This window comes from Macaca thibetana, chromosome 5 (assembly GCF_024542745.1).
Source record: "Macaca thibetana thibetana isolate TM-01 chromosome 5, ASM2454274v1, whole genome shotgun sequence".
In the NCBI taxonomy this organism is placed as follows: domain Eukaryota; kingdom Metazoa; phylum Chordata; class Mammalia; order Primates; family Cercopithecidae; genus Macaca; species Macaca thibetana.
The window spans coordinates 91,505,539-91,516,489 of record NC_065582.1 but is presented as its reverse complement, the minus strand read 5'-3'; the positions used below and the strand labels follow the sequence as shown (position 1 = coordinate 91,516,489).

At 35.0% G+C, this 10,951-nt stretch overlaps 1 protein-coding gene across 1 annotated transcript in view; it reads right to left on the bottom strand.

The window, feature by feature from the left end:
* Positions 1–682: 682 nt before the first annotated feature.
* Positions 683–10,951, bottom strand: part of STPG2 (sperm tail PG-rich repeat containing 2) — a 671,851-nt gene continuing 661,582 nt past the window's right edge. The window contains exons 13-14 of the mRNA XM_050791352.1: positions 7,091–7,239; positions 683–1,114 (exon numbers count right to left, since the gene is read on the bottom strand). Of these exons, the coding sequence (XP_050647309.1) occupies position 1,114; positions 7,091–7,239 (150 nt within the window). The 3' untranslated portion in view covers positions 683–1,113. The remainder of the gene's footprint in view (positions 1,115–7,090; positions 7,240–10,951) is intronic.

Here is a 10,951-nt window from a genome sequence, read left to right as displayed (position 1 = left end):
GTTAGTTTAGGGTTATGTAACTAGGAGATGAGCTCAAAGTCTCCTCTCCATCAACCACCAGTTCTGTGCTGTTTTCCCAATTCAATTCAATTCAATTCATCCAATTCAATGGAAGAACAAGTATTTATTGGCCATTTGGGGGGGAGGGGTTTATTGTTCCAATCTTGAATGATTGATTTTAGGCACATTAATGGAGATATTTTAGATACAGTTTTCTTAAATCAGAATACATTGAAAATTTCAGGAGCACTTGAATCTTTTAGAATTATGTTAATTTTAGATTGCTTGCATAAATCCACTTTCATCAATGAGGTTTCCATAGCATTTGTTAAAATTTCAAAGAGGATATGCTCCTCTAGAAACATTAAATACTATTGATAAATCCTTATCTCCAACTAATTTGTTTTACTAGACCATGTTAGTAAATGACATGTTAGTAAATGGCATTTACTAACATTTACTAACATTGCTATTAATGTAATAGCATTAATGCCAAAAGTTTTGGGATGTGATATTTAAATTTACCCATCTTCCCCAACTATGTAGGCTATTGAAGATAATTCAGTATATTGCCACAGTTTAATCATTTTTTTCTTTGCTTTCCTATTTGCACATAAAAGTTATACAAAGTAAAACATACTGAATATTCCTTTTATGATTTTTATATTCTACTTTTAGCATTTCAGAGAAATGAAGAGTAAGAAAATAAGTCAAGGGAATACCACATATGCATAACAACATCGTTCACTTTGTTTCAGCATGCCTGGTATTTGGAAAGTAATTGCATTCTCTGGTTAGAGAATGAGACTCTAAAGTAAAAAAGAAAGGCTTTTCATCAGATGTCTTTATTCAGCATTATATTTTATATGGATGCATCAGTAGTATATGCTTAGAAAGAATGCAATGAATATATATACTGCTTTTGTAATAGGAAAATTTTTCTGAAAAAAAAAACAAATATCATGTAAGAACAGATTTTTCTATCTCTAGATGTTAGAAGAGCAATTATGTTCCTGTGAGCAGCTGATGGAGGACATCATCAACATGGAAGTACTCCTTTGTGAGAGAAGTATCAGCTTACCTTTATATTAATAGATATTACCTTTGGATATATCTGTGGGAAAAGAAAAGCTATTTCAGTAAGTGGTATCTCTATTGTACTTCTCCACCTAAGTCATAATATTCTTTCAGATGGCTTCTCTAGTTAAGGTACTTCCAATAAAAAAGATATAAAATTTCACAAAATACTCTTTTTTTTAACCAAATTAATGTCAGAATTATGACATAATTCTGGCTTCTGTATTTATTGTCCTTTTGACTCTGCTGAAGATTTGAGTAGTTAAAGGCATATATAGAAGTATATATTCTTCAATTGTTTAGACATTACATCATGATAATAGTGAGTCTAATAAGATAAAATGTTACTGACAGAGCAAAAAAGAAATAGAAATCAAATAAGCTGTTAAAACTTTCACAATATAATTTATTACACTATTTTCTCCACTGACAAGCATTTTGAGAATAAAAATCTTTTACAACAAATTTAGTTATAAAATAAACTTGTAACACATTAGAGGCTCTACTAGATATTACCTTAGCAGAAATACCATTTTTTCACTAAGCTTCACGTATGTGAGACTACCTATATGAAAATATTTTATGTTGATGTCCATTATGGCTAGGAACAGTTGAAGAAAATGAGGCTTAACCCAAGGGCAAACCTGTGAATTGCAGAGAATTTTTTCTGGCTGTATCACTTTTACTACATTTTTTTTTATTCATATGGTTACTCTTTCCCCATTTTCAATCATCCAACACTCTTCTGTTATCTAGCTTGTTCTTCCTTCATGCAAACATAATTAGAGCTGATAACAGCTATTTGAACATGTTAACTCACTCATTTTCTTTAGAGTTAGTGTAGTAGCTCAGCCAAGCATTAAACTTCTCTCTCATTGTAGAATAAAATTGTTTTTAATTAAAGTTAATTAAAGTAGGGAGACTCCAAATGACATCATATTTACTGAAATGCAGAATAATTCTGAATGCAACTCTGGTAGCTTTTTGAGGGTCTTCAGTGGTAATAATATGAGAGTGTAGAAACAGAAAGGATAGAATAGGGACTTTGTGCCCATCTGTAATGGCAAAGTTAGACAGGGGGCTAGTCTGGCTTTGCCTGCTGAAGGCTTATTTAACAGAGGGCTTGGAATGTGAGTGAGCATGCCTGGAATACTAAAACATTTCTAAGGGCTTATTTTTGTGTGACACCATGAAAAAATAGTTAAATAATGAAACATACAACCTTAACATATTCTTAGTTTCTAATGTGACAATGGTAATTCTCAAAAGATAAATCTGCAAGTAAGTTTAATAAATAAATATATTTCCTTAAAAATGGTGTGTGCTTTTTATAGAATTATGAGCAAATAGTTACATGGCAGGATACCTCATATCTAGGATATATTCTTTTTTAATTGTAACTATTCATTGAAGATATAGGATTTCATAAATTGAGAGATGAAAGGAAAGGAGCTTGACAAACTGGTAAAGAAATTCAGACATGGCAAAGAATAACTTGTTGCAGGCCATGCAATACATAAAATCTATAGAATTTATTTCTGTTTAAACCTATTTAACTGAATGGAAAACTATACAGACAATCAGGTTTTGAGGGGCCAGAAATTTGGTGAGAATAGTGAGGCAGGCGTAATACTGAGGTGAGCCTTACATTTCTCTTGAGGAATCTTTTAGTTTCTAAATAGCACAAGGCCAAAAGACCAAGAAGACAGCCACAAGGCAGATAAAAACCTAAGCTAAGACTTTGGCCTTATTGGGATGTCTCAAGATAAAACTTGTAGTTTAAGAAAGCAGGATGTCAAGAAACTAAATTACAAAGAAAAAGGGAGAAGAATAAGGGAATTTTAGCATCGTGTCATGTTCCTCCTTAAGACGTTTGCTAAATTTTATCTGGTATAGGGCTAACAGGATATCAAATGGAGTCAAGAGTAGCAGCTAAAGGTATGGGCAGCAAAACAGGGTATTTGGCAGTTTCCCAGGATTGAAGAAGAAAAAATTGGAGAAGGGACTCTAGTTAATATCCCTGACTTCTTATTATAAATAGAATAAAAGAAGGTTATACTCCAAAAACATAGGTAACAAGAATTATATCAACTCTTAACAAAAATGTGAAACTCAGCTCCGGACAAGCACAACCCCACAATGGAAAAGCAGGTCTGCCCCATATTTAAGGTACCTGAGAAAAATCTAAAGGAAATCCTCCCTGAAGGAAGAAAATATGAGACAAAACATCAAATTATATCTATAATTTTTCATTAGCAATATTCTACATGTGATCAAACTTACTAGGCATGTCAGAAGTCAGAATCAAAAAACAGAAAACTAAAACATAATATAAGCAGATACAAAGGTGAATTAGAGTTGGAGATATCCATCATAGATTTTAAAATAACAAAGAATAAAATGCTGAACAAAATTGTTAGCAAGATCAAGAATCTCACTATGCAACTGGAATTTATAAATAATAACCTAATGGAAATTACAGAACTGAAAATGTTAACATTTAAATTAAGAATGCAATAGATGTGCTTAAACAGTTAAAGAGAGGATTTTTGAACTAAGGAGAGATCATTATAAAATATACAGACTGAAGTTCAAAAACTAAAGAGAATCTATAATATACAAAAGAGCATACAAGACACATGAGACAATTTAATATCTGTAATTGTATTTGTATAACAAGAGAAGAGAGAAATGTTAAAGAAGCAATATTTGAAAAGATAATAGGTGAGAAACTTTCAGAGCCAATAGAAAGACATCAACCCACACAATCCAGAGCATTAACAAACACCAAGGAGAACTGGAGCATGAGGTAGGAAAATCTAAAAGCATTAGAGTAAAACTGACCTTTTTTTAAATGCATAAAAATGTTGTAAAAGCAGTCAGATAAATAAAAGACATTATCTTCAAAGGAAAGACACTTCATTAGAAACTATGGAGGGCAGAAAACAATAGAATGACATTTTGTAAATGCTCAAAGAAAATATGCCAAACTGTACTTGTTTATTCAGCAAAAATATCCTTCAAAAAGGGAAATTAAATAAAGATGTTTTCAGCCAAACAACTGAGAAAACTCATCAACAGCAAACCTGTGCAAACATACATATTTAAAGGAGTTCATTAGACAGAAGACTAATGATCTAAAGAGAAGCACAGAAATGAGAGAAGGAAAGAACAATGAAAGAGTTAAATATGTGGGTAAATCAAAATAAAAATAACCTAAGTAGACCGGGTGCAGTGGCTCACGCCTGTAATCCCAGCACTTTGGGAGGCTGAGGCAGGCAGATCACAAGGTCAGGAAATTGAGACCATCCTGGCTAACACGGTGAAACCCCGTCTCTATTAAGCATACCAACTTTTAATTCAAAACTGCTTCATAATGCAATTTGACCAAAAAAGTCTACATGCTAAAATAAGATATAATCCTACAACAACTGACTAAAGCATAACATTACAAAAATTTATTTGTATTAAAAAGATAGGTTAATTAAAAAGCAACTCACCTGATTAAGGCAACTATTTTATGTTGTTATTAAAGGCAAATGAAAAACAGACTTTATAAAAATGTAAAGATCATGTACTGGCTATTCCTGACCAGATTAGCACTTATCTCTAGAATAATGCAGATTGTCTTCTATTATAATCTGTTAATTACACCTTGGGGCCATAAACACAACCAGTTTCTAGAACAGGGATACAAATATATTGCTTTGAGGACAGAAAAATATATCCTGACCAAGAGATTGTTTATGGCAGTTAATTTATGGATTGTAAAAATGTAGTAACCATATAACTCGGGGAGGACAGGTGTACTCACTGACATGGTTTGACTCTGTATTCCCACCCAAATCTCATCTCAAATTGAAATCCCCATGTATCAACGGAGAGACCTGGTGGGAGTTGATTGGATGATGGGTGCAGTTTCTCCCATGCTGTTCTCATGATAGTGACTGAGTTCTCATGAGATCTGATGGTTTGATAAGTGTTGGCAGTTCCTCTTCCCTCTGTCTTTTCTGCCACATTGTGAAGAAGGTACTTGCTTCTCCTTTGCCTTTCACCATGATTGTAAGTTTCCTGAGGCCTTCCCAGCCATGCTGAACTGTGAATCAGTTAAAACTCTTTCCTTTATAAATTACCCAGTCTCGGGTACTTCTTTATAGCAGTATGAGACTGGACAGTAAATTGGTACAAGAAGTGGGGTACTGCTATAAAGATAACCTGAAAATGTGGAAGCAACTTTGGAACTGGGTAACAGGCAGAGGTTGGAACAGTTTGGAGGGTTCAGAAGAAGACAGTAAGATGAGAAAAAGTTTGGAACTTCCTAGAAACTTGTTAAATGGTTTTCACCAAAATGCTGATAGTGATGTGGACAATGAAGTTCAGGCTGAGGTGGTCTCAGAAGGAGATGAGGAACTTATTGGGAACTGGAGTAAAGATCACTCTTGCTGTGCTTTAGCAAAGTGACTGGCAGAATTTTCCTCATGCCGTGGAAATCTGTGGAACATTGAACTTGAGAGAGATGATCTAAAATTGTAACTTATATTTAAAAGGGAAGTGGAGCATAAAAGTTTGAAAAATTTGCAGCCTTACCATGTGGTAGAAAAGAAAAATCTATTTTCTGGGGAGAAATTAAAGCCAGCTGCAGAGATATGCATAAGTAATAAGGAGCCAAATGTTAATTGCCAACAAAATTGGGAAAATGTCTCCAGGGCACATCAAGAGACCTTGGTGGCAGCCCCTGCCATCACAGGCCTGGAGGCCTAGGAGGGAAAAAATGGTTCTGTGGGCTGGGACCAGGGTTTCCACTGCTGTGTCCAGCCTCAGGATATGGTGTCCTGTGTCCCACTGCTTCAGCTCCAGCCGTGGCTAAAAGGGGCAAGGTATGGTCCAAACTGTTGCTTCAGAGGGTGCAAGCTCCAAGATTTGGTGGTTTACATGTAGTGTTTGGCCTGAGGGTGCACACAAGTCAAGAATTGCAGTTTGGGAACCTCTGCCTAGATTTCAGAGGATGTATGGAAATGCCTGGATGTCCAGGCAGAATTCTTTCACAGGGTCAGAGCCCTTTTAGAGAATCTCTGCTAGAGCAGTGTGGAAGGGAAATGTGGGATTGGAGGCCCCTCAAAGAGTCCCCACTGGTGCATTTCCTAGTGGAGCTGTGAGAAGAAAGCCACCTTCTCCGGACCCCAGAATAGTAGGTCTACTGACAGCTTGCACTCTGCAGCTAGAAAAGCTGCAGGCACTCAACACCAGTCAGTAAAGGAGCTGCCCAAGGCTGTGGGAGTCCCCTCCCCATTGCATCAGCATGCCCTGGATGTGAGACATGGAGTCAAAGGAGATTATTTTGGAGCTTTAGGATTTAATCACTGCCCTGTTGGCTTTCAGACTTGCATGGGGCCTATAGCCCCTTGGTTTTGGCCAATTTCTCCCATTTGAAATGGGAGCATTTATCCAGTGCCTGTCCCCATACTGTATCTTAGTAACTAACTTGCTTTTGATTTTACAAGCTCGTAGGTGGTAGGGACTTGCCTTGTCTCAGATAGACATTGGACTATGGGCTTTTGAGCTAATGCTGAAGTAAGAGTTTGGGAAGGCAAGATTTGTTTTGCAATGTAAAAAGACATAAGATTTGGGAGGGTCCCAGGGGCAGAATAATATGGTTTGGCTCTGTGTCCCCACCCAAACTCATCTCAAACTATAATCCCCACATGTCAAAGGAGGGATCTGATGGGAGGTAATTGGATCATGGGGGTGGTTTCCCCCATGCTGTTCTTTTGATAGTGACTTAGTTCTCATGAGATCTGATGGTTTTATAAGTGTTTGGCAGTTCCTCTTCCTTCTCTTTTCTGCCACCTTGTGAAGAAGGTACTTGCTTCTCATTTGCCTTCCACCATGATTGTAAGTTTCCTGAGACCTCCCTAGTCATGTGAAAATGAGTCAATTAAACCTCTTTCCTTTATAAATTATCCAGTCTTGTGCATTTCTTTATATCAGTGAGAGAACGAACTGATACACTCACCATTTAGAAGATTCTATTTTGCCTCCTTGGTGTTTTTGTTTGGCTTTTTGTTCTAAAGTAGAAGTGTTTTCTCTATCGATGAAGAAAGAATTTGGCAGAGTTACATTAAATGTTCTCTTCAGAACAGTATGCCTTAAAAACGGACTGAGCTGTGGACATTAAAAAAAAGAATAGCATATTTTAATTGTATCATTCATAAACTTTGAAGTATTATTTTACATTAATCAATAATGAACTCATTAACATATAATAACTTACCAACACCATTTATTGATATCTTACATGTTTGGATTCCTAGGGCTAACATACATAAGTATAATTTAAAATATCCAAAAGTAAAAAATAAAATAAAATATATAAAAGTTATAAGTCATGAACTTAATGCATGTTTAATATTCTTCTAAAAGTCATATATATTTGGTAGAGGCAAAAACCTTTGATGAAATCTAAAATTTCTTTTAAAAAAAGCAATATGTACATTTTTACATGTATTAATATCAAATAATTTTTATTCCCAAAATAAATCTTGCTTCCAATGAAAGCAGATATTGACTTTCCAGATGTGTCTTCTCTCAGCATTTATTCTTTCAACAAATGTTTGTTAAATGCATATTATCTGCCTATTTTCCAACTATTAACATGCAGTAACAAGATAAAGTCAATTTACATTCACCATTCAACATACCAATGAAAACATTAAGAAAGACAAAAATTCAAAGGAACTTTTAAAACTAAAACAAACTCTTATTTCCATTGCTCTGAGGACTGTCCACCAAATTTCTTGCAAAAAGGAGCTGATTGAAGAATGAAATTAATGGAATAGTCATTTATTTGAGTGCCTCTTATGTGATATGTATTAGTCCTAACATAGCTATTATCAATGATCCTCTTTTTTAAATCTTCTCCTCCACAAGAATGTCATATAATAGGATATATTAAAAAGTTAGAAATTGAGATGCATATTTAGTAGGTACAAGTTGAGAATATTGCATTCTTAGATTTACAGTTTTTCATTGCCTGTCTTCATGTAATAGAATGAGGGTTACAGGTTTAAAGTCAGCTTCATGTGGAAAGATAATTCATAGAAATTTTTGACTCAGACATTTTCAATGTCTGTGGACTTCAAAATGTTACCTCCCCTTTCTGAACTTAGGTTTCATCACTTTTCAAATGGAGTCAAAGCGATCTATTTTATGTAGGTTTAGGGGTTATAATAATTGAGTTAAAGTATGGAAAGTAGTCCTTTATCTTAAAAAGGCAATATAGCTTAGTGGTCAAAAGCATGAGCCTTTCATTGGTTGAAACCCTACTCCTGCTATCTGCTTTCTATGTGTTCTTAAGCAACTTACTATCTCTGTGCTTTGGTTTTGTAGCTGTTGTTGTTTTTCTTGAGACAGGGTCTCACTCTGTTGCCCAAGCTGGAGTGCAGTGGCTCAATCTCAGCTCACTGCAGCCTCAGTCTCTTAGGCTCAAGCCCGGGATTCTCCCACCTCTGCCACTCAAGCAGCTGGGACTACAGGTATGCAACACCGTACCCTGCTAGGTGCTTTGGTCTTTACACTTGGAAAGAGAAGATGCTAAAATAATAAGATATTTTTATGAGGATTACATGAGTTAATAATGTATAAAGCATATCAAGCATGGCCTATCAAAACCATATGTGTCTATTACTATTATCCTCCTCCTCATCATCATCTTGTGTAATGTCTCCCAATGAGTAAATATTTACATCAAATTAATTAAAAATAAACTTTTATTCTTATAATTAGGGCAGTGGTAAATAGGGCAGTTAGAATTTGCCCTCAGTCCAACAGTCTGTAAAGACATTAAAAGTTCATTGGGGTAGATTATTTTAGCATATCATTAGGATAAAATTAAAAGGAATAGTATTTCCATGATCAGGGTGAGAGCACAGAGCCAGGGCAATCCACATGTCCTACTGTTGGGAAGTTTTGGTTTTGCACAGACGCCTTCTTTTAAAAGCATAAACAAACAGAAACACAATTCCAATGCAAACAACATATCCTAAAGGAAAGTAGCATTAATTTGAAGCTATATTGTAAAAAGTCACCAATACTTATTTATAATATGAACAAAATTAAGTTTCAGAAAAAATATAAAATTGGAACTGAAGAAAGTTTGTGAGGTAGTCCCTCAATCATTAAAAAATCTAAAAAGAGCCTATCGAATAACTATGGAACTAAAGAGAAATATACATATAAGTCAAATCGCTTAGAAAAATAATACAAAAGAAAAAATGAACATTCATAAAATTACCCCCAAGCTTTAGTCATAATCCAAAATATTTCATGATTTATAGAAGGAAAATTGGGAAACTTCCACTTATTCCCTCCTCCTTTTATTTATTTCATGAGTGAACATCAAGTGCCTATATCAGGCACTGTACAGAAATCCAATAATAAAATTGTCAGCCAAAAATACATAATCCCAGGTTTCATAAAATCTATTACCAATAATGAGATAATCATAAAATGCATATAAAATCAAACATTGATAAGAACTCCCAAGAAGAGGTACATGGAGACAAAATAAGAAGAATGGACCAAGTAAAGGAGATCAGAGGGTTCAATAAGGACATGACAATTGAATTGAAATCTGAAGTAAAGACAGGACTTAATCAGGCAATGGTGGGGAATAGGGTTGGGGAGGCACTCCAGACTCAGAGATCAACACAGGCAAAGATCCTGTAGCATGTTGTAGTAACTGAAAGAACGCTAATAAGCCTAGAGTGGCACGGAGCAAGGTAGGCCTCATGAGGGATGATGCCATAGACCTGTGTAGGGCATGTTAAGGATTCTGGTGATGACAAAAGTAATGAGAGGCCATTAAAGTTTATTACAAAGTTGGTAAGAGATTATTGCTTTTGTAAAATCACTTATTATTGTATTTTACATTAATGTTTTTATTGTATAAATATTAAATATCCTACATGAACTTATTTACTAAAATAATTGTGTACTACTAATTTCAAAAGGAATTATTAATATTTATTTATATACATATTTTTAAGTAAGAGTTACTCATCAAGATGTTTTTCAGGTTAGAATTACCTTCTGGAGGCAGGAAAGACACTATAGACCAATGTTCAGAGGGGGAAGTATGGGTAAAAAATGAAAATGTGTGGGTTATCTACAAATAGACTACTGAGAGATTATAGAATGAGAAAAAGATCCAGGTTCAAGACTTTATGAACTCTCAAATTCATAGCCAGATATGGGGTAGGAGCCTATAAAAGAGATCAGAACATCAGAGAGTGGTATGTTAGGAGAGCCAAGAGAAGTGAATGTATATGTCTGGTTTTAAGATTTCAGTACTACTGAAAAGTGAAGTGGACAGAAATATGCCCATTATATTAAGAGAAATGGATATTAATTAGTTTAGTTGAGGTAAATTAAAATGCATATAATCCATACTGGAGAATATTGAGAAGTGAAGGGAAAAGGAGAGGAGAGGAGAGGAGAGGAGAAGGGAGGGGAGGGGAGGGGAGGGAAGAGGAGGGGAGGAGAGGGAAGAGGAGGGGAGGGGAGGGAAGGCGAGGTGAGGGGAGGGGAAGGGAGGAGGTAGAATAGCAACAAACTTCATTTTAAGGCATTTAGTTTCAAAAATAGGAAATAGAGATCTTTCTTACAATTTTATTTTTCTTTTGTTAACAGAAAATATTAGAAACTAAAAGACAACAGGGATTGCCTCGTACTTGAGAGAGAAATAACTGATAGTGAAATGTGCCAGAAAATACAGAAGGAAATAAGATCTAGAGTATATATGGAGGTATCAGAATAAGTGAAAAGGAGTGATTTATTCCAAGAGTTGCGAAGGATTATAAGACAAATCCAGATATAT